The sequence below is a fragment of the Mustela nivalis genome, assembly GCF_964662115.1.
Source record: "Mustela nivalis genome assembly, chromosome: 17".
Classification (NCBI taxonomy): domain Eukaryota; kingdom Metazoa; phylum Chordata; class Mammalia; order Carnivora; family Mustelidae; genus Mustela; species Mustela nivalis.
In genome coordinates, this window is record NC_139036.1 from 16,922,634 (window position 1) to 16,946,451 (window position 23,818).

Sequence of the window (23,818 nt, forward strand, 5' to 3'; positions counted from 1 at the left end):
GAGGAGGGATATCTGGACACAGCCCTGCCCGTCCCTCACAGCTCACCCCCACAGTGGTCCAGTGGGCCACAGGCACCCCCATCACAAAGACACACACACACACACACACACACACACAGATGATGCAGATAGCACACACGCACGGACAGGAGCCCACAAAGCTACGGACGACCAGAGGAGCCAACACCTGCTCAGAAACTCAGAGTGCACACGTGGTCACACGCCACACACACCTACGCAGCCAGCCACACGCTTCATACACGGCCACCCCAACGGGCAGCTGCAGGCATGCCGCACTCAAGCACGCACACAACCACAATCATCACAGAGGCGCCGACACACACACGGGAGCACACAAGACACATTCAACCGCACCCCTCCGGTGAGCTAATGCTGGCACCAGCTCCAACCTTGTGGAGCTAAATCCACCCTTGTGGGTCCCCTAGATCCTACTCCAGGGACGGCAAGGAGACTTGCCCCTGTATCTCAAACACCCACCTCCCCACAGGTCTCAGGCACAACCCGAGTCCCCTCACCACCGCCCCCCAGGCGGCCGCAGCAGAAGCAAGACTTCCCAGCTGGGTTCGCTCCCATCCCTGCGGCCACCCTCCTCTGCCACCTACCATCCAAAGCCCCCAAAGGAGACGCTGCGCTTCCTGCGAAACATGGTTGTAGCCGGGGGGCCCCGGCTCCCCGCAACGTCCCCAGGGCTGTTGGCAAAAGGGCAGTGGCGCAGCCGGGTCGGTGGGGCCATAGGCTGAGAGCAGGACACCCGGTGTGGCACCTCCCCTGTCGCCTGCCCCCCAAGCCCAGCACTTCCTGTGGGTGAGGCTGCAGGGCTGGGAGGTGTGTCCTGCCCCCCAGGAGGCACGGAGACAGACAGCAGCAGGGGAGTTCGCAGAGGGCAGCTTCCCCACGCCCAGAGGAACCCGCAGCTCCGGAAGGGGCTCGGCGGGCAGATTGCACCACAGCCCGACTTGGCAGCTCAGTCCCACACAGCCCCAGCTTCCCAGAACCCAAAGGAGGGCGAGGCACAGGCACACACAAACGTGCCTGTGAGGGAGATAGAAAGCTGGCTGGAAGGCTCGGGAGCCTTGCAGACAGGCCACTCACACCCACTCCCCTGAAGGCAAGAGACAGGACCGCTGCCTTCCTGCTCCCGCAGGGCTCCGCACACGCCAGCTGAAGCAGCCCCACGCCTGCAATGTACCTGCGTGTAGATCTCGTGTCTGTGTAACTCCCCACAAGACACAGGCTCACACAGGGAGGGAGACCCATGTGTACACGCCCAGGCACACACTCAGACTGCACACACGCCCACATACCCACGCACAGGCACAGACCCCTTCAAGGGTCTAGACAGAGGTCAGCGGGGTCACCATTCATGCTGGTGATAGTGGGGGTGGGAGGGTGGCCCATGTGGGCGAGTGGGTGAGTGGGTTTCTTTCCTGCTGGAACTCAGCTCTGCGTGCACCCATGCCAACCGTGTGGGGTATGCAGTAGGTTCTCACTAATGACAGCCCAAGGAAGGGTGCGGCACACCCACTAGCACTGGCCTGAGTGGGAGGGACCAGAGCCAGGCACCGGGCACGAGGCCCCTGCCCTGCCCCCAAGCAATGCAGAAAGGGAAATACAGTTGCCGTGGCCTTTTTCACTGGCCCACCCTCCCCACAGCTTCCTGTTTGAGACCCACTGCCACTCTGGGTGTCAGATGGGTGGGGCCACCCCCAGGTCACAGACAAAGGACACAGGTGTTTCTATTTTCTGGACGTTTCCACAGCAGGAAAGGCCACACAGGTGGCGAGTAGCCCCCTAGATGGGCCAAAAGACCAGCTTCAGGGCCCAGACCACTTCTGATCCATGAGCGGTAAGAACGGGGTCCTTTCGTTGAAGGCAGCTGGCCTCTCAACAGAAGCCGGGCGGTCCTCGGTTCCACTGCATCCTCCACTCCCGCCTTCACCAGGAAAGGAAGGACGGTGTGGCCCACCATCTGGGGTTACACCAGACCAATGGCTTCCCACTGGATGTCCACTCCACATCCAGACCTCTCCCCACACTGCACCCACCCCATACCCAGGAGCTGCTCGACAGAAAGCATGGACGCTTGGGGTCCTGCCAGCCCCGCGTCCATGTGGCCTCCATCTGGGTAAAACAGCTCTGTGCCCCACGCACACCCAGAAGGAGCCCCGGGCCAGCCCAGCTAACCAGGGTGCCTTCCCTGCCGGCCACCATGACGCACTCAGGAGTGGGCAGGAGAACTCTGCGGACCTCACTCCTAGAGCACAGCCTCCTCCTGCCAAGGCAGCTAAACCACAGGATGGACACACAGTACATAGGAGAGTGGGAGAGAGTACAGGAGAAAGCAGGTCTTCGGGACATCAAACTCCTGGAGCAGCCAGCCTCTGGGCATGCAAGGGCCTGACATATATCCCATTATTCCTAAAGCCAACAGGAGTTGGATTCCTCTCACTCTCCACTAAGGAAGTCCCAACTAAGATCAAGAGCTTGGTGGGTGCAGGGGTGCAGGCGAGAAAAGCCAGCGGGCCGCTCAGCCCACCCCTCCCCAAGCCAACTCCAGTTCTAGGCCCACCACGGTTCCGGGTACAGAGAGTGCCAGGTGAGAGCTGGGGCTGGGTGCCACACGGGTGACTAATAACACAATTCCTGTTGCAAATTGCTTCCTTTTTTTAGTCAATTAGAGGGAGATCATAGCGAACCCATCACTGGAGCCCATCATGTGCCGTCTTTCATGTGGGAGAGAATGAAGTGGGGTCATCCCAACAAGCTGGGGCGCTTCCAACCACCCGTCAGCTAGTCTCACCTGTGCACACACGTGACCCTGTTTTCATGTTATCCATCACCTGGGGGAAGAGGTGGACTAGAGATGCACTCACGCAGAGATACCTGGGCAAACACTGGGTGAGAGGCCACAGCTCAGGATTGCTGCAGGCCCAGGCCCAAGCATCTGGAGGTCTGCAGTGCGGCCCAGGGACCAGACAGGAAGCAGCATTTCAAGGCCCCAGCTGGGGCCACCTGGAGGCTGGATTCTCCTACTTGGGGTTCTGGTCTCTTACATGGTAACCACAAAAGACAGGGCGCTTTGTGACTCAGACCCCAGGCCCAGGACCAGCAATGGCCTGGCAGCATCAGCAGGAAGGAATACAGAACTCACAGCATCCAAGATCCGGGAATCTTGGAGAGACCAGACAGATCCATGCCCTCCTGATTCCTCAGAGTGAGGGCTTGGAGACAGAGAAGGGAGGTTCCCAGATGGCTTATATTTTACTCTCTGAGCTCTAGAGGGAGCTGAGAGCCAATCTAGAGCATCTCCCACTTTCCCTTCCTCAGCTCCAGTCTCCCGAGGAGCCTTACAGCCGTGTGACCTTCAGCAAGTCACCTAACCTGGGAGGCCTCAGTTTTCCCCCCTGGATTGTGGAGGCTGCCACCACGGCTTACAGGATTAAGTGCAGGGCTCCCACACCATTACGGGAGCTGTTATAACTAGAATCTATTATAATCCCACCCCCTCCCCTGGTCCTGCTCAGCTTCCTGTCGCCCCTGCTCTGACCCCACAGTTCCTGTTCTGTAGGGGGGTGGTGGCAAGGGGTCCATGCACTCTCTGGGAAAGACCATGAGTCAGAGAAAAGAGAAGCATGCTGTGAGCCAGGCCCAGCCCTCCTACCCCCACCACGCACAGCCCAGCTTCCTCCCAGACCTCCGCTGACTCAGATGGCCAAGCCGTCAGAATGGAGACAAGGACAAGCCACGGGGATGGGAGAGCCAAGAGCAGGGCCTGTATCTGGGAGCTTCCTATGGGCGGTGCCAACCTAACCGCTTAGCTCCTCTTGGTCTCACAGCAACCTCTGAGCTAGCACCACTGTTTCCCCCATTTTACAGATGAGGACACTGATGCACAGAAATATCAAGGAACTTGACCAAATTTGCCCAGCACAATGGTAGCCAAGTTAGGTAGGACGCTGGAGACTGAGTTATCAGTCATTGTCCTATATGACACCCTGTACCGGTGCCAATGGCCAAATCGACCTACACAAGGGCCCAATTCATGCAGCACCCATTTTACAGACAGGAAAACTAAGGACCTGGAAACACAGCACAGCTCAACAGCTACAAGGACAAAGTCAGAAAGAGCAAGTCCCCGCATCCTTCTAATACCAGGCAAGATGAGCTCCTTCCCTCCTGAGTTTGCTCCTTGCCCCATCCACAGAGCCAGCTTGGGGTCACCAAATCACAAGGCCCTGGTTTCTGTGCTGGAGGCCTGTGGATGTTCCTGGTCCAGGTGACGGGCAAGTTCCAGCCAGAGCCTTAAGCCCAGGACAGAGCTCCGGGGGACCCAGCCAGCTATCCAGGCTTTAGAGGGATGTGGAGCTGAGAACGCCAGCTGGGATCAGAAGAGGAAGCAGTCCAAGTCCCTGCCAACAGCTCCTGAGCCAGGTCTACAGGCCCTTGGGGGCAGGAGGGAAGGAAGTGACCATGGGGTTTCCTCTGCTTGGACAGCTCTGTCCTCACAGCCACTAGTGGGAGCTGAAAGAGGAGACAAACTCCTTTTCCAGGCATGGGGATGAGCAGTTATGGGAAGCTCAGAAAACAGAGGCCCCTGGAGAAGCAGGCACTATGTCATTTGGCCTAGATCCTCCCCTGTCCACATGGTATGACCTGGCACCAGCAGTGACCAGCAGCGGCTCAGCTTTCTTCCCACCCTGACCACTGAACCACCCAGAGCAGGCCACATACTCCTCAGGGGCTTCCGCTGACCTTTCCTCAAAGGGGAGGCTAGATTCACCCCTGCTTCCTTCATAAGCCAACTGAGGACAAAGGATAGTGGCAGAGAAGGACACGGATCTCCAGGAAGTCAGGGTGGAATGGCATTCAGACCCAGCAAACCCGAACTGGTGAGAAATCCACACTTTGGGATGGCAACAAATGCACATCTAAGATCTGCACTGTGATTTAGGCTGCACTGATCACTTCCCCACACGCACTCTCAGGGGCCAGAATGAATTTCTCATTGTACAAGTTCTGCAAAGCAAGACGGTGATGAAAATTTGCAAGAGCAATGCTAGTGAAAACCGGACTCCTGACCCCTGACTGCACGGTTTATTCTGACCTGCTCAGTACTGCCTGCCAAAAGAACTGCTCACAACACATGGCTGTGGACTGAACCGCTATCAAATGGACCACAACTTAAAACTGTTTAAACAGGACACCTAGTGGGCTCAGTCCATTAGGCATCTGCCTTTGGCTCCATTCACAGTCCTGGGGTCCTGGGATCCAGCCCCACATCAAGCTCTCTGCTCAGTGGGGTGTCTGCTTCTCCCTCTGCCTGCCTCTCCCCCTACTCATGCTCTCTCTCTCACTCACTCTCAATCTCTCTCTCTAAAATAAATAAAATCTTTTTAAATAAATAAATAAAGTTGTTTAAATAATAACAAGGTATCCCTTTCAGCCATCAGATGGTAAAGGTTAAAAGAAACCTTGACAATGGTATGAGGATATAAGGAAACAGGACTACCATCATTAGTGTAGATATTTGGCAATATCTATCAAAATTTTAAGTGCACACGCCGTTCATGCCAACAGTTGTTTTGTTTTTAAAGATTTTATTTATTTATTTGACAGACAGATCACAAGTAGGCAGAGAGGCAGACAGAGAGAGAGGAGGAAGCAAGCTCCCTGCTGAGCAGAGAGCCCAATGCGGGGCTCGATCCGAGGTCCCTGGGATCATGACCTGAGCCAAAGGCAGAAGCTTTTACCGACTAAGCCACCCAGGTGCCCCTTGTGCCAACAGTTTTGTCTTCAGAGATTTATTCCACATATAAACTCATACAAGTTGACAAGATCTATGCATACAGATGTTAATCACACCATTGTTTGAAACAGCAAATACAAAAAAACCTAAATGACCAACATTTAACTATACTGGAAAACAAGCATAAGATGGGATGCTATGGGGGTGCCTGGGTGGCTTGGTCAGTTAAGTGGCTGCCTTCAGCTCAAGTCATGATCCCAGGGTCTGGGACCAGAGTCCATGTCAGCTCCTTGCTCAGTGGGGAGTCTGCTTCTCCCGCTCCCTCAGCTGCTCCCCTGGCTTGTGTTCGCGCTCTCTCTCTCTCTGTGTCAAATAAATAAAATCTTTTAAAAAAAAAAAAGATGGAATATTATGGAGCCACTGAAAAGAAGGCAGAATATATGTGTTGCTATATAAAGATAATCTAAGAATTCAAGTTTTTAAAAAAAAAAACAGCTAGGATTTCATTAGTTTAAATAAATACAGAAGTTCTTCTTCTTTTTTTTTTTTTTTTTTTTTTTTTTTTTTAAGGAGGGAGAGGGAAAGGGTGGGACAGAGAGAGAATCTTAAGCAGGTTCCAGCCTCAGCATGAGCCTGACCTTACCACCCTGAGATCATGACCAGAGCCAAAATCAAGAGTTGGACGCTCAACCAAAATCCTACACATGTCTGGACAATTTTTGGAATGGAACATAAGCAATGATCCAACACTAGTTACCTCTGAAGCATGGGACCAGAAGTAGAAATTTGGGGGGAAGGGACTTTTCACTTTATGTTATTTTGTGCTGCTTGTTTTTTGTTCATTTGGGACTTGGTGGGGGGGGGGGTTGTCATGAGCGTGTTATAATTAAAAGAAAAAGATGTTAAATATATGAATGGTTTGCTTTAAAAAAAAAAAAAAGGCAGAAACAGTAGCAGCTACAAAGGCTCATTTCTTTAAAACCTTCTTATGCAGGGCCCCTGGGTGGCTCAGTTGTTAGGCATCTGCCTTCAGCTCAGGTCATGATTCCAGGGTCCTGGGATCGAGCCCCGTATCATGCTCCCTGCTCAGCGGAAAGCCTGCTTCTCCCTCTCTCACTCCCCCTGCTTGTGTTTCCTCTCTCGCTGTGTTGTCTCTGTTAGATATATAAATAAAATCTTAAAAATAAAATAAAACCTTCTTATGCTATTTCAGGCTCAAACAGACACTGATCTCAGTCCTGGGACCATCTCTTCTACTCTGAAGGGAACTTTGTCTTGCCCCAGAAAGAGCAGACTAGGCTCTCTTTCACTGGCTGACTCCAGATGGTTCCTCCATCCACTCTTCTTTTAAGCAAAGAGTCTATGCTTTAATCTTAAGAAAACTCAAAGGAGACCAACATACAATTATGCTGGCGGAAATCTGGATCTGATGTTCATTTTACATTAGTGTATCAAGTTTATGGAAATTCACCCATACCCTTAAAATCTGTACACTTTCTGTATGTGTATTATGCTTTAATAAAGAGGTTTGTTTTTTCTTTTTTTTAAGATTTTATTTGTTTATTTGACAGACAAAGATCACAAGGAGGCAGAGAGGCAGGCAGAGAGAGGGGAGGGGGAGAAGCAGGCTCCCTGCTGAGCAGAGAGCCCATGCGGGGCTTGATCCCAGGACCCTGGGACCATGACCTTAGCCGAAAGCAGAGGCTTTAACAAACTGAGCCACCCAGGCGCCCCAAAGAGGTTTGTTTTTTCATACACATGCTTTTTGACCTCGCAAGTCTGTTCCCAATTCCACAACCTCCCAAGGAGAAAAAAATCAGCCAAGTTTTACCTTCAAGGGTCTCCTGTACACTGCTGTCATAACTATGAAACTATGGAAATGACCTAAATTACTGACAGGGTAAATTCAAGAAAGATCTTACCCCCCAACAACTGAGTCCATTCCAGTCAATATAAAGTATAAGTACAGGGGCGCCTGGTGGCTCAGTGGGTTAAAGTCTCTGCCTTTGGCTCAGATCATGATCTCAAGGTCCTGGGATCAAGCTCCATATCAGGCTCTCTGCTCAGCAGGGAGCCTGCTTCCTCCTCTCTCTCTGCCTGCCTCTCTGTCTACTTGTGATCTCTGTCTGTCAAATAAATAAATTTTAAAAATCTTTTTAAAAAAATAAATAAACAATAAAAAATAAAAGGAAGCAAAAGGAGGCAAGAAAGAGGATAGTCCCAGTGTTATAAGTTACTGGTTTTCAAATGCACTGGGCATGAGAGTCACCTGGGGCTTAAAATAACATGGGTTCAGGGGCATCTGAGTGGTTCAGTCATTACACATCTGTCTTGGGCTCAGGTCATGATCCTGGAGTCCCAGGATCAAGTCCCGCTTCGGGCTCCCTGCTCAGAGGGGAGCCTGCTTCTCCCTCTCCCACTCCCCCTGCTTGTGTTCCCTCTCTGGCTGTCTCTTTCTGTCAGATAAATAAATTAAAAAATCTTTATTTTTAATTTTTTTTAATTAACAAAAATAAATAACAAGGTTCAAATTCCAGCACTGTTGCTTACCAGCAGTGTGACCCTGGGCAAGTCCTTCAACTTCTCTATGTCTCAGACCAGACTCCCCATCTATAAGGGGTGAGCGGTGAGGGGTATATGAAGCCTTCAGAAGGGTACCCAGCATAGACCTACATGTGTGTTAGCCCGTGGGACTGCTAAAATCGTGACTCCATCATTCTGGGTTAGGGCCAGGGAATCTGCATGCTTAACAAACCCCTCTGACAGCTCTGGCTCTGGCCCAGTGAGGAATACTGGAAGGAAATCCACTACAATGTTCCCATTATTTCTGGTGGCCCTGAAACTATCTGCAGGAAGTCTTGGGCACTAAGAACTGTCTGAAGGAGATCTCTCTAAAGGAGATCACAGAACCCCCTCTTCCAACTCTGTCCATCCTCCATTCTCCATTCTCCATTCAGCTAGGTCACTCCCAACCCTCCCCTACACCTGCAGAGACTCTCCTGAATGGCCAGAGTGTGGGCATCAGCACCCTCTGCAGGCACCTCTGGGTAGTACAAGTAGGAAAAGGGGGCATCTCGCTTGTATTTCTTGGATGGCAGCCATACTGCCCCCTGACATAAGGGATTGGGGGTTGGGGGAAGCCTATGTCTTGCAGGAAGGAGATAAGCAACAATCGCCTGGTGTCAGAACACACAGGTTCCAGCCCTGACTCTGACGTTAAATATAGCTGAGGAGAAACCACTTCAGCACCCTCCAACTCCGTTTTTTTTTTTCATCTGTAAAGAGTAACGGCACTCATTTCTCGAGACTCTCCCGTGAACCAGTTACATCATACTTTCTACTTTATTTTATCCTGGCCACAACCACATTCTCTCTCCCGGTGAGGAAATGGAGCCAGAGAGAAGTTAAGGAACTTGCCCAAGGTCACAGGGCTGGTGGTGGGTGGCAGTGACAGGATTCAAACCCAGAGGCCTGGCCTGTAACTCATCTGCCATTCCTAGAGAGAACAAGGGCAGTATTAGACGTGAACTAGCGCCAGGCTGGGCGCAAGAAAACAGATTCTTCCTGGGCCCCCACCAGTGCCGAGCTGAGGAGCAGCCCCAGCCTGGGCCAGGAGGAACACACCCTGGGATTCCTCCCCAGGGCCTGACAGACAGGCTGGGGAGGGAGCCTTCCAGAAGAGGAACAGTGACTCAGGTGGAGGCAGGTGGGAGGGAAGACAGAGGAGAATCAAGGCACTCCCTCAAACACAGCATGCTCACGATGTACTTATCATGATCCCCTGAATAAAGATGGCAGTCCTAGTGAGGCTTGGCCTCCCAGGCCCAGAGAAATCCTGCTGGAGTCCCAGCCTTGTGACATCGCTATCAATACTTGTCCCTTGCCCCTTTGAAGGGAGCATGGCTAACTAAGGATGACACAACAAATGGAGACAAGCAAGGCCTTTTCCACTCAAGGTCCCCTCTTCTGTCCCCACTGCTAGACCCACCCTCAAGAGGCCTCTGAACAGTGAGGTGCCACCTGTACTGCACATAGATGGGTGGGAAATTGGTGCTGGATCCTTCAGCGTGGTGAAAGCCTGAACCAATGCCCCACTTGGGGCTGGGGATTTCTAAGTGGAACTACAGACCCTGCTAAAGAAACAACCCAAACAAGTAGATGCTAATGTTGTCCCCATTTTACAGATGGAAAAACTGGGGCACAAAGAGACTAAGTAATTGGCTCAAGGTTACACTCCTAGGTTGTAACTGTGGCAGATGGGTCGTATTTTCCAAAGACAGCCACACCACCCCACAATACAGCCCCATCCCACTTGCTCTTATTGCCATGGAACACTGTCCTCCTCCATTGAGAGGTGGCATCTCCGTTCCCTCCTCCTGGATCCGTGTGGGTCTGGGACTACAGCAGGAGCAATGCTGCATCATCTCTGAGACCAGGTAAGAAAAGGCAAAAATAGCTTCTGCTGGCTCTTTCCTGGGATTCTTGCCCCTTAACCCAGCCACCATGCTGAGAGGAAACCCAAAGTAGCACAGGGGGAGGTGGCCTTTGCGACAAGAAGACTGAGCCCACAGAGAAGCCTGCATAGTAAGGAACTGCATCCTCCAGCCAAGAGCCAGCATTAAATGCCAGACGTGAGCAACTGAGCCTTCAGACCATTCTGATCCCTGCTCTGAGCCACCCCAGATGATGACCGCTCTGCCCCAAGTGCAGATTCTGGAGCAAAATAAATACTGCCTTTGTTTTCAGCCGTGAGCTTGTGGACAGTTTGTGATGCAGTATGAAATAACCAGAAGAGAGGCAGAGCCAGAACTGAACCCAGCAAGCCAGCTTCAGAGCCTGTGCCCCTGGCCACCCGGCGATGGTCTCTGCCACCTGAGAGACAGGACAGAGGGGGTGAGAGCCTGGGCCTTGAGGCAAATGTATCTTCATAAACTCATTCTCTCATTCATTCATTCAATAGGTGCTTATTTACTGCATCCCGAGATAGTGTGATTTATAAGAAATACATGTTTGGTCTTTGTCTACCGTTCCTGGCTCACAGCTCCCCAAACCCTTGGAATTTCATAAGTGCCTAGAGTGATAAGGGTGTCCTGTCATGTGAATGAGGTGACTTTTAGAAGCACCAAGGGTTGGAGGCTGGTTGCCAAGAGAACCAATCATGTGATTAGAGGGTTGGAACTTTTAGTCCCACCCCTGACCTCCAGAGAGCTGAGAGGAGCAGGAGACTGATTCAATCGCCAATGGCTAATTTAATCAATTGTGGCTATGTGAGGAAGCCTCCATAAACATGCACAAGGACAGGGCTAGGAGAACGTCCGGGTTGGTGAAAATGTGGAAAATGGGGAGAGAGCATACCCTCTCCCCTCTCCCCACACACTGTCCCACACACCTCTTCCACCTGCCTATTCTTGACTTATATCCTTTCATAATAAATGGGTAATCTAGTAAGGAAAATAAGCTCTGAGTTTGGGAGCTGCTCTAGCAAATTTCCCCAACCTGAGCAGGAGGAGGTCCTGGGAACCTCTTTTGCATTGTCAGGGGTCAGAAGCACAGGACAACCTGGGCTTGTGACTAGCCTCTGTTAGACTGAACCCTTCCCCTGTGGAACACGGGGCTATCTCTGGGTGGGTCGTGTCAGAATCGAGTTGAATTCTCATTATCCCTGTTGGTGTCCAAAAATTGTTTCATTATATATAAGGCAAGACTTACCCATCCAATCGCAACCACAACCACACACACACACATACACACACACACACAATGGAATTGGTCTCAGACCATCCCTGCTATGTTCCAGACTCTGCTAGTGCTGAGGATAGAATGGTGAACAAGGTAGATCCCTGCCCCACGGGGAATGGGAGGGAGGAGGTGAAAGAGGAAAACTGGTAGGATCCAAAGGTGCCTGGGTGTGTGAAGAGACCTGTTTGGAGAGGGTGACTGGGACAGCCATTCGGAAGGGGAGACAGCAAGGACAAAACAGTCCAGCTTTGTGAAGAGTGAATGGAACAGCAGCAAATGTAAAGAACAGAGCTGGCGGGCTCCGCTACTTACTAGCTCTGTGATCTCGGGGAAGTGACCCAGCCTCTCTAAGCCTCTACTTCTTCATAAAATGGGGATACTTTCAGAACCCACGTCATAGCATTGCTCTGAGGAGCCAAGGAGCTAACACATGGATGGTGTACAGTCCAGGACCTGGCTCAGGAAGAGCTCCAGAAATATAAATGATTGTGGTGACAGGAATTACTCGAGGCGAAGGGCCTCCATAGAATGCCCAGAGCCCCCAGAGACCACTCTGCTCCCTATCAGAAACTGCTGGCCACAGCAACCAGGACGTGGACAGTAGGGGGGGCCTCCCACGGCCGCACTGATACTCGGGCCCCTGGGCAGCGGGGGGGAGGGTTCAAGTGTGTGGGGCACGCACACACTTCCCTGAAGCATGCTGACACATACAGCCAGGCTTCAGTCCACCCCCTGCAGCCGTTCCTGACTCATCTCCTCAATCCAGGGCTCATCCACCTGCCACTGGATGTTCAGAGCTCAAAGGCTGGGGCTGGAAGGTGCACCAATTATCCCTCCCAGGCCCTGCCCCAAAGGCAATGTCCCTTCCCCACCCCGAGTCAGTGGGGAAGAAGCAACTCCCTCAAGGCAGAGGGAGGTACAAGGACAGGAAACTTGGAGAGAGGGCAGAGCACGGCAGGGCAGAAGACTCACGAGCCACAGGGGGCCAGGCAATCATGCTGGGGCCAAGTATCACCAGCCATCAGACCTGCATCTTTGAGGACTCTGGAGGGCGCCCAGTGAGTGGCCGACATGCATACCCAGGGGAAAGCAAAGGAACATACAACAAAGCACAACAATGCACACAGGGACACACACATACAGAGATGCGCAGCAACGTGCCCTCCAGACACGCGTGCACAGCTCCCTGTGCCCAGCCGCCTGTCCCTCCCCTCCTGGTCTTGCTCACTACTGGTCATCTCATCAGCAAGGTCCCCCAGGGGCCTGTGCCTGCTGCCATCTGCTGACCCAGACCTGGCAGAGCCCAGTCAGCAGACCCAGCATAATTCAGGAAGCAGGCTGCCAGCCCTGGATCGGAACTGGAGAAAGGGACGGGAAACCAGCTGGCTCTGAGACCCCAGCACGGCCAGGGCCAGGGGCTCAGCACATTCTGCTTTCAGGCCGAGTCCCCCAGAGCCCAAGCCTTGCCTTGGGGCCCCACCTGCCATGGGAGTCCCTGTGGCAGGTGGAAAGGAATCTCCCTTATAACTATACACAAGTCCTGAAGGGTTGTGGCAAGCAGAGCAAAATAAAAAATAAATAAATAAAATAAAAACCAACTACAGCATCGCTGATTAAGATCAGACATGAAGCAGAACTTCCTACTAGAGAAGCACCGAAGCACTCAGAGAAAGGTGTGGGCAAGAAGAGACAGTCATGTGGCTCCATAAAGAAGTCCTCTTTAGGGCGCCTGGGTGGCTCAGTGGGTTAAGCCGCTGCCTTCGGCTCAGGTCATGATCTCGGGGTCCTGGGATCGAGTCCCACATCGGGCTCTCTGCTTGGCAGGGAGCCTGCTTCCTTCTCTCTCTCTCTGCCTGCCTCTCCATCTACTTGTGATTTCTCTCTGTCAAATAAATAAATAAAATCTTAAAAAAAAAAAAAAAAAAAGAAGTCCTCTTTAAAAAGGGAAGAGGTGGTGGGGACGCCTGGGTGGCTCAGTCAGTTAATGCAACTGAAAATGTTTTTCAAAACTAAAAAAAAAAAAAAAAAAAAAAGCGTCTGCCTTCAGCTCAGGTCGTGATCCCAGGAGCTGGGATGGAGTCCCGCATCAGACACCCTGCTCGGCAAGGAGCCTGCTTCTCCCCACTGCCTGCCGCTCCCTCTGCTTACGTGCTCTGTCTCCCTGAAAAATAAATAGATAAAATCTTTTTAAAAAACAATAATAATAAATAAACAGGGAGGAGGTAGATACACCAGCATTACTGATTTTTTTTTTTTTACTAGATTTATTAAAAACAAAAGGAGTCCCAAATTGCAGAGGTCAGAGAGATCTTTAAATGGCTGTAAATGAAGATAGTGGCTGCTGAACATCCCTGGCCTGGGCTGCATGGGACCTTGCCTGCAGGCAGAGGGATGGATGCAGTGACCTCTGGGCTGCCGGCCTGAGCTGCCTGGGCATAAGCACGAGGCAGCTGGACCCTGTCTCCACTGTGTGCCATCTCCCTGAGGGGGTGGCATGTTTCTCAGAAACAGTGGGTAGGCTAGGGACACCAGGGCCACCATGGTACACAGCCTTGGCAGAAGCACATCCTCAACAGGACACAAATGTCTACAGACAGCATCTAGGCTGCCAGAGCAGGTGGTATGGCCAGAGAAAGGCTGGGAGCCCTTGGGGGGCAAAGGAGGATGAGGAGGCCAAATCTAGGTGCCCCACCCTGAAATACGAAGCCTGTCCGGCCTATGTCCTGGGACCACCAACTAATTCTCAACCACTGTCATCCCTCATCTCATGCTAACCCCCGTCGCTCTCCCAGAGGCCCAGCCTGTCCCTGCCACCTCAGGCACCAGGCTGCCTACCTCACCCCACAGGCCTGGCTCCTCCTCACTCTTGGCCATCCCCTCCCTTCTCTATCTGCTATTTTCTTTCCCCTTCTTCCATCCCCTGTACTGAACTCCCCACTGACTGTGGCCCAGACCAGTGCCCACCACCATCTGCCAACTCCACACGCCAGCACCTGCCCTCCTGCCACTCCTCTTCCAAGTACTTGCTTCAAGCCGCCCACACCCCTCGAGTCCCACTACCCGCTGCCAGGGACAAGCCCAGCAAGAGGCACCTCCGAGCAGCCGGCCCGGGGGCAGAGCAAGCTGGCTCCAGTCCACAGACTGCACCGCAGGACATTACAGGGGACCTGGGAGATGGGGCCACAGCTCCAGAAGGAACTGCCTGGGGCAGGTGTCTGGCCCTGGAACCCCAGATTCTACTGCCAGGGGCCATGGGTGGGGAGGGGGGTACATATTTAGAGGTCACTTAATCCACCTCCTCCCCCACTCAAGTGAATGAATGTCTGAGCTCCCCACAATGTGCGTTCTTCCCAACTATACAGAAATACATTTAAGGACGCATTGCCAGGTTCAAAAATTTAATAAATACCTTATTTAATGCTGATAATTCCCGATAAGAAAACTGAGGCTCAGAGAAGACAGGTATTTGCCCAAGGTCATGCAGCATGTTGGATACAGTATGCAGCTTCAAACCCTCTCTGCCACATTTCTTACTCCAGCCACTTCAGCAACAACCAGCCTTCTGCAGCCTTGGAGCTGCAGCACACGGCCCTCATGCAAAACTTCACTAAGGGCTGTGTGGGGCCTTCTCTGAGGCTTCAATGTGGGACGCCCTCAAGAACCCACTTGGGCCTCACACAGGTGTGGCCTGGAGGCATGTGGGAGTTACTGTCCATGGAATCATCCTGTCCAGTGGGGAAGAGAGCTGATGGATGAATGCTTCCCTGTCTCTCTCCACAATGGGGCAGTTCTGAAATGCATTCCATAAGGCTCCTCAGGAGACTGCCCAGGACAGACTGGTGGTCAAAAAAATAACGTACTCTGGGGCACCTGAGTGGCTCAGTCACTTAAGCGTCCAAATGTTGGTTTCTGCTCAGGTCATGATCTCAGGGTCATGGGATAGATCCCCAGACCAGGCTCTGCACTCAGAGCCTCCTTGAGATTCTCTCTGCCCCGCCCCTCACACTCATTCTCTCTCTCCCTAAAATAAATAAATCTATTTAGAAAATGCATCCTTGGGGCACCTGGGTGGCTCAGTTGGTTAAGCATCTGCCTTTGGCTCAGGTCATGATCTTCGGGTCCTGAGATGGAGCTCCATGTTGTCAGGCTCCCTGATGCGGGGGGAGTCTGCTTCTTCTTCTCCCTCTACTTCTCCCCCTGCTAATGTACACACACACTCACTCTCTGTCTCAAATAAATAAAATCTTTTCTTTTAAATTCATCCTTGTACTGCTTTCCCCTTTTCTTTTCTTTTTTTTTTTTTTTGGCAAACTACATCCAACATGGGGCTTGAACTCACAACCCCGAGACCAAGAGTCCCATAGTCCCATGCTCCATAAACTAAGCCAAACAGCCGCCCTTCGCTTTCCCTTTTTCCCCTTCATGCCCTCTGCCGTACCCTTGTTTCCCAAGACCACTTCCCAAACAAACCACCATACACAAGCCTTTCTCTCAGCTTCTGCTTTGGGGGAACAGAGGTGGAGACACAGTGAGAGGATGGTGGGGCTGGAATACGAACCCAGGCTTGAGTAACAACAGGGCCTTTATGCTTAACCAGCTGTTGCTGCTATGACCATCCATCCCAGGGTCCCTTTTCCTCAAGGTTCAAGTCATCCTGAAACAGCAACTCAGCCACACTTGCTCCAGACAAGGTACAGGGAGAAGAGGGTATGAGGGTACCTGCAGGAGGAGGGTCATCTCTCTGGAACTAAAGCCACCTCCCTCAAATTGCTTCAACACCCTAGGTTGAGCAGGAGTCTCAGCTAGGTATGCCCTGGCCCTACCATCTTTAACATCTGCCTCTATCCAGAAACTTCTGTGGCTCTTCAGCTCCAGTCCCCCATCCCAGCCCCCAAACAGGCCCCCCAAGTGCACCCCCACTTTTCAACATCTTTCAAAGGAGAGGGGACCTCAGGTAGCTTCTTGAAGCCTGAGCAGCCAGAACTAGCAGAAACCCACACTGCCTCACCCTGGGACTCAGAAAACCAACACACCTGCTTGGAGGTGAGGACAGAGCCTCCCCCAACTCCTGCCCAAGTCACAAAGATGTGATGGGACTTTCCTGGGAGAAATCACTCCTGGGACCTCACAGCCCTGAGTCACTCCCAGCCTCCCTGCCCCACCCCACCCCTACTCTGGCCCCTGTTTGAATCCTCCCTAACCCGTAGCAAAGAGGGGGGTGGTTCTTCCCTCTGCATGGGAAACTGAGGCTTGTGAGGCTTAAGGTAAATTCAGTGTCACAAAGCATGAAAAGAACCCAAGAGTCCTGACACCCGGCCCAGGACAACCCTATTATTCCCTTAGGGAGGCTGCTCTGAAGGGGACCACTCAACGGAGGCAGATCTCCAGCATTCAGAGCCCAAACCCCACTTGCATATCAATGCCCTTTGGTTAAGAAGGGTGTAGAGGGAGCTACAGGAAACAGATAAGGAGGAAGAAGGATGTCCCCCCCCAGCCCGCCTGGTCCAGACATGCAAGCATCTGGTCGTGGCAAAACCAAGTGGACTCTACACAGTCCTGAGGTCCCCTGAACACACAACTGCCCTAGCCCCCCACCCAAGGCTGGCTCTGCCACACTCCCTCACTTTCGGGCCTCCAGCCGGAAATGAACAGCGGGCTGGTAGCCTGCCCTGCCCCTGTGGTCCATCAACGCCTCTCTGCCAGCACCCCGCCATCCTGGCTCCCTTCTCCGCAACAGGCACCGGTTAGAGTGAGGATGGGGTGGGATTTATGCCCGTTGGAGGGGGAAAAAAAATTAACCCAGACTAGCCCCAGGGTCCCCCTGGATTCCTGGCTGTTTCCTTCCGCCACCACCTGTAAACACCCCACCTCTGACCTCCACCTCGGTCAGCTTCTCTAGCCAAAGACTTTGACGGGAGCTGAGCAACGTCTCTCACACACACACACTGATACGTGATGTGTGTGCGCAATGCCCCACCCGCATGGATTGCCGGGGACAGTCACCCCATCTCCCAAACAGAACCCATTACGCTTAATTGCCCTGTAGAACCGCACCACAGAGCTCGCACACGTACGAGCTGCATTTCTCTTTGCAAACACACGCATTTACACTCACAACATCCACCCCGATTTCACGTTCAGTCACACCCAGGACTCGCGCCCCGACCCAGGCTGTTTCTGGAATCAGCCCCGGACCCACTGACCTTCTCCGACGCACGGCGCCCAGAGCTCACTTCTCGACGTGGACAGAATGTCAACAGTCAGCCGCGGCGGCGGCTCACCCCGCCCGTACGCCCGCAACGGCGGCGTCCTACTGTCTCCATCCGGACCCAAGCCCCCTCCCGGCGGCGGGCTTCCCTCGCAGCCCGCCCAGCCGCGTGCGCCGTCACCGCGGCGCGCACACGCGCGCGGCCGGCCGGCGGCTGCGAACGCACAAAGCTGCGCCTTCCGCCACCCGCGGCCGCCCGCACACCTGGCGGGCGCGCCCCCAGCCGCCCGAGCCGCGCGCCCGCGCCTGCTACGGGCGCGCCCGGCCCGCTCCCCTCCGCCGCCGGAGACGCCGCGGCCCGGGGCCCGGCTGGGCCCCGCTCGCCCCGCACGCTGCTGCGCCCCTGCAGAAGGGGCGCACCGGGAGGGTCGGGGGGCGGGCGGGCGCGGCGGGGTGGGGGGTGCGGCGGGGTGGGAGGTGCGGCGGGTCCCGAGCGCGGAGCCCGCAGCTGGGAAGCCCTAGTCGCCGCCGGCGTTAGGAAACTGCCTGAGGCGGCTCCTCAGGAACAAAGGCGCGAGGCGGAGCAGGCGCACCCAAGGGACCCGGGGGAGAGGAGGGAACGGCCCACCAGCCCACAGAAGTTTCTGGAGCGTGGGGCCCCGGGGCTGTAGGGAAGGGAGGTGGGGAAAGATCCCTAGGTTCCTGGTCTCCAGCTTTGTGGGGGGTGGACCTAGGGAGGAGGTACAGTGTTACCTGGACTTGGAAGTAGGAGGCCTCTGGGATCACCAAACCCCTGAAACTGCCCCTGCTTTGCACCTGGCACCTGGGAGCTTTCCTTCATTCACTCCACAGACTTCTTCCCAGCTTCCGCCAAACCAGGGACGCTCCCGAGGTTGAAGGGGTTGAAGAAATGAAGGGGTCCTGTAGGCAGCCTTTGGGATGCCTCAGCCCTTTTCTTGGTAACCTCCACACCAGGCGGCCTCTGGAACATGGCTTATACACCTCAGGGATGAGAAGCTCCCTCCCTCAGGAGGCAGCCCACACCGTCCTCAGGCAAATCTAAGTGCTAGAAAGCCATTCTTAAGCTTCATGGAAATCTGCCTCCCTTCTATCTGCTGACCATGGCATCACCCTGCTGTGGCCACGGTGGCTTTCTGCTTCTAGAATATACTTAGGGCCTTGTCCTTGCTGTTTCCTGCCCCTGCAATTCTCTTCCATCACATCTCCTGTGTCCCCTTCCCCCATCCACCAGCAGCTTCTCCATATGGCTGCCCTTTGTGTCCTTCAGGACTCATCTTCTCAGAGAAGCCTTCCACCTCATCCAAACCCCCCCCACACACACACACACTGGTTACACTTTCTCGATGCCCTGTTTTAGCACCTTCAGCACACTGATCGCCATAGGGAATTCTCTTGTCTATGTGTCTGTGGTCTGTCTCCCACTAGAATATGTGCCCCATGGAGGCAGAATCCTTGTCTGTCTCACAACAAGGCCCTGCAACACCAAAGCCTGACTCAGAGCAGGGTGAAGGAAGAAAGGAAGACAGAGGTGGCCAGCCCATGGTCTGAGTCCCTTCAGCAGCTCTATCCATCATCCTGAAATGCAACCTGCTCAGCCATTCCAGGGTCATACCCGGCACGGTGTTACCAGAGAAAAGGCACTCAGTCCGTGCCCGCCAAACAAATGAACAGAAGAAGGAAACTTCCTATTAGAGGAACCTTCCTCTGAGACTCAGAACGGCAGGGCCTTCCCTTCCCCTGCCCTGGATTCTGCCCCAAGCTCTTACAGCCTCGAGATGCGAGCATGTTCTTAAAACCTAAATCATGGGGCTAGACCCCAGCTTCTAGGCAGTCAGAACCCATCAGACACCTCTGAGTCCCTTGTCTCACTCCAGGTATAGGCAGGACTGGAGGCCAAAATAAATTTCTCATTCATCCCTGTTAAATTGCACCTGCTAGACTTGGACTTAGGAATCCAGCCTCCAGGGCACTATGGATCTCAAGTCTGCCATCTTGTCTGTTGGGGTGGTGCCCGGTTCCTGCCACCAGCAATGTCACCAGCTCTCCATGTGGAGCAGGATGCAGCCACTGGCAGCCCACTCATCAAACTCAGAACTAGTCTTCTGCTCCGCCACCATCAACCTACTTTCTAGTCTAGAAAACTAATCGGGAAAGCAAATAAGCTTCTCCCAGCAGAATGGGTTCTCAGGAAATTCACGTGCTGAATTCTCAAATCCTCTCTTTAGAAATCAACTCTGAAATTGACCCAGACAAATCCTGAGTTCCCTATATACAGTTTCTGGAGTTATTTCCTCCTTGTCAAGACAGACATTACCTTAGCTGTCTCCTGCCTTTGGGCATGTGCCTTATTCTCTGAGAGGCAGGGTGCATGGTGGTTACATGCATAGCAACTTACTAGCTATTATTTAACCCCCGTGCCTCGGTTGAGTCATCTGAAAAATGGGGAGAACAAGAGTACTTAAATCATAGCCTTGTTATGAAGATTAAATCAATTTATTCTTACAAAGTATTTACACATGACACATAATAAGCACTCAAAACGTTAACTATTAATATTCTGTCACAGAAATTATCACAGAGTAAGGCAGCCTCCTCTTCAACTCCCCTGGGATGGAGCCTTCCCAAGTATGAGAGCTGATTTTATTCCAAACGGCTCCATCCTGTCTTAGGATTGCAGCCCTCCTCCAAGGACTCAGCTCTATTCCTGTGACTCTTAAATGCATTCTTGGCCTTCCACTCAGAAGACAGAGCAGCTCTGTCAGCTCTGGGCCACTGGAATGGGCAGGAGGTCTCAGCCTCCTCTTCTTGCCTTGTTGTTACCCTGGGCAGGTACAACTGGCCCACCTGTCATGGAGTCCAGGAGGCTAGCCTCTCTCCCAGCCTTCCTACAGATTCTGTGCCTGCATTGCCCTCGTTTGTCTTTCCCCCAGTACCTGCTTCATGAACTCCTTCTCTGACACAGAACCTCAGGACACAGCAAAGAACAAGCTGGAAAAGGCCCTGCCCTCATAAAGCTTACATGGTCGGGGGAGGGGCGTTGTCATGGACAATGAACAAATAGACAAACAAGAGAATGTCAGATCATGGCACGCGCTTTGAAAGCAAGGAGAGAAGGGGAGGGAGAACCTACTTTAGTATATCAGAGGGGAATGGCACACAGTAGGGTTTTGCACATTGCCTGCAAGTGACCTGACCCTGTGGCCTCCCTGTCCATGTGTCATTAGCCTCTCCCACACCACACCACACCAGCCTCTTTCTTTTCCCCTGCAAGCATTCACTGATATACACTCAGAATTTCATTTTGGCACCCTTCCTAATAGTCTTGCCTCATGCTCCAGCGAATTTTCTGTCTTTTCTGTACATTATCTGAAATCCAACCTCTGGAATCCAGGACGCTTGTCTGACTACCCATTCATTAACTACTGAGAGTTCCCAGGTGGCCCGAGTCACCCTTCCCAGAGTTCCTGTCACTTCCACATCATCATCCAATTCATTCTTCTTCCAGAGTGTCAGACCGATATCCAGAGTACCCAACCAACTCGCTATTTCCCATACCTACTGAAAGCTTGATGAGACAAGAGAGAGCACTGCTCTTAGCTAAACAGGATTGCGGGCAGATATCTAGGAGGTGAAGTCTCCCACCAACTTCTAAATCTTATTCCTGGGGTCATCTGGGGAGCAACGGTAGAACACTACCCCTGTTCTCTTGTGGGCCAGCCCATGACATACCCCCCCCAAATGATACCACCTCCACTCTTCTTTCATTTAAACCACCCCAGGGAGGTGTGGCCGGCTCATTCTTGGCTGTGAGGGTCCTGCTACTTTAGTTCCCCTTGAGGGGGAATGTGGAAGAAAGTTCAAGATCAGGTCTAGCAAAAGCCTTGGGAAGGGGGTGAGGCCACAGCAGGTTTACCCAGGATCCCTGTGGAGACCACTAATGCTTGTCACATCTATCCAGTATGGTGGAAGAGAGGGCAGGAGCCTGGGAGCAGGAATCTGGGTCAGCAAAAGCCCTCTTCTCCCAGCCCCTCACTCAGACGCAGGCTCCCAGCTGGACGTCTGAGGAGGGAAGGAGGAGAGGAGGAAGGCAGGACTAGCTCCACCCACCCAGGTCAAGGAAGGGTGGGGAGGCTGCCCAGCCAATCTTCCAGCCACTCTTCCTCTTAAAGAGGAACCACCTGACTCCTAGGCCTTAGAATTCTCTGCAGGCATCATTTCCCTTGAGACTCATGGGCGCCTGGGTGGCTCAGTGGGTTAAGCTGCTGCCTTCAGCCTAGGTCATGATCTCAGGGTCCTCGGATCGAGTCACGCATCGGGCTCTCTGCTCAGCAGGGAGCCTGCTTCCATCTCTCTCTCTCTCTCTCTCTCTCTGCCTGCCTCTCCATCTACTTGTGATCTCTCTCTATCAAATAAATAAATAAAATCTTTAAAAAAAAAAAAGAAATCCCTTGAGACTCATGATCATTCATGATAATCATACCCATTTTACAGAGGGAAAAAGCAGAGGCAGTGAGCTCCCTCAAATCACTCTGTGCCTTCTAGGCTGAACTAGCACCCAGGCTGACATACTCTTTCCAGAACGCTGGGAGGAGGATCCTCTGCCAGTGAGGGCAGTGGTCCCCATGGCAGATTTGCAGACCTGTGTGCAGCTAGCTACATAAGTACGGCCTTTGGAGCGTAAGGGCTGTGGGTCCCTTTACCTGGAGGGAGACTCAAGGTCGGCACGGCTGAGGATACGATGCTGCTGTGGGCTGTAGAGCCACTGGAAGGCTGTCAATGTCCTCTCCTCAATTCGGAACCGTCCTTCCTGCACGTACCTGTGGGCAGGACAGGACAGAGTGAGGAGATAGGCAGGTCGTGCTCTGCACAGCTTCTTTGGAAAGTTCACTCGGCTTGCTAGAAAAAGATGAGGGGTACCTGTCCCCAAAACTCCCCACTACTCATCTGCCAGAAAGCCCTGTTTCTACAAGGTCCCAGTTGGAATACCCTGAAGAGGATGCAGCTACAGGGTTTCAACTCAACAATGGAGAAGCTTTCTAAAAGTTAGCTATCTGGGGGTGCCTGGGTGGCTCAGTGGGTTAAAGCCTTTGCCTTCGGCTCAGGTCATGATCCCAGGGTCCTGGGATCAAGCCCCACATCGGGCTCTCTGCTCAGCAGGGAGCCTGCCTCCCCCTCTCTCTCTGCCTGCCTCTCTGCCTACTTATGATCTCTGTCTGTCAAATAAATAAAATCTTTAAAAATAATAAATAAATAAATAAATAAATAAATAAATGTTAGCTATCTGAAGTTGAAAGGAGTCACTTGGAAGGAGTGAGTTCCCTGTCACTGGAAGTATGTAACCAGAGGCTGGGCAGGGGATTCAAGCATTAGACCAGGGTTTATTTTCCAAGCTCCTTATAGGACTGAGATACTGGACTTCTTGATTTCACAGCAGGAGAAGGGCTGCCCTGAAGTGGGACTCATGAGTCAGATGTCAGGGTTAGTTTCTTCCAGAAACTCTCACAGGGTCTCAGCCACTGTCTGGATGGAAAGTGAGTCTACAGTAGGAATGGAGGAAGCTGGACTGGGCACAGTGAGGAAAAATGGGTTTCTCCCTCTCTGGCTACCCGCTTCTGGTAGATGTGTGAATCCATTCATGAGTTCAACATTTACTGAGTATCTGTGATGATGAGCAATAGAGACTTAATCCCTGGAGTTTACAATCGTATGAAGAGAGAAACCACCAAATAGTCACATGAGCAAATATATCCATACGATATATTAGGGATACATTACCGGCAAGAATGTCAGTCGGTATAAATCTTCTGCAGGAGAACCTCACAACACTTGCCTAATTACAAGTGCAGGGCCACCTGGCTGGCTTAGTCAGTAGAAAGTGTGAATCTTGATCTCAGGATTCTAAGTTAAAGTCCCCATGTTGGGTACAGAAATTGCTTAAAAATAAAATCTTTAGGGGATGATGCCTGGGTGGCTCAGTGGGTTAAGCTTTTGCCTTTGGCTCAGGTCATGATCTCAGGGTTCTGGATCGAGCCCCGCATCAGGCTCTGCTCAGTGGGGAGCCTGTTTCTCCCTCTCTGCCTGCC

General features: G+C 52.7%; 1 protein-coding gene across 6 annotated transcripts in view; it reads right to left on the bottom strand.

The window, feature by feature from the left end:
- The window catches only part of RAP1GAP2 (RAP1 GTPase activating protein 2), a 231,358-nt gene that overhangs the window by 187,057 nt on the left and 20,483 nt on the right, over positions 1-23,818 (bottom strand). For 3 of the 6 annotated variants that reach the window (XR_014304844.1, XM_082707076.1, XM_082707073.1), the window contains exon 2: positions 22,436-22,552. Coding sequence is in view for 2 of the 6 variants with exons in the window: in XM_082707073.1 (XP_082563199.1) it covers positions 22,436-22,552 (117 nt within the window). In the remaining 4 variants the exon portion in view is untranslated. Of the gene's footprint in view, positions 1-623; positions 975-17,709; positions 17,919-22,435; positions 22,553-23,818 lie in introns of those variants that run through there. The other 3 variants (XR_014304845.1, XM_082707075.1, XM_082707074.1) reach the window with 3 other exon arrangements.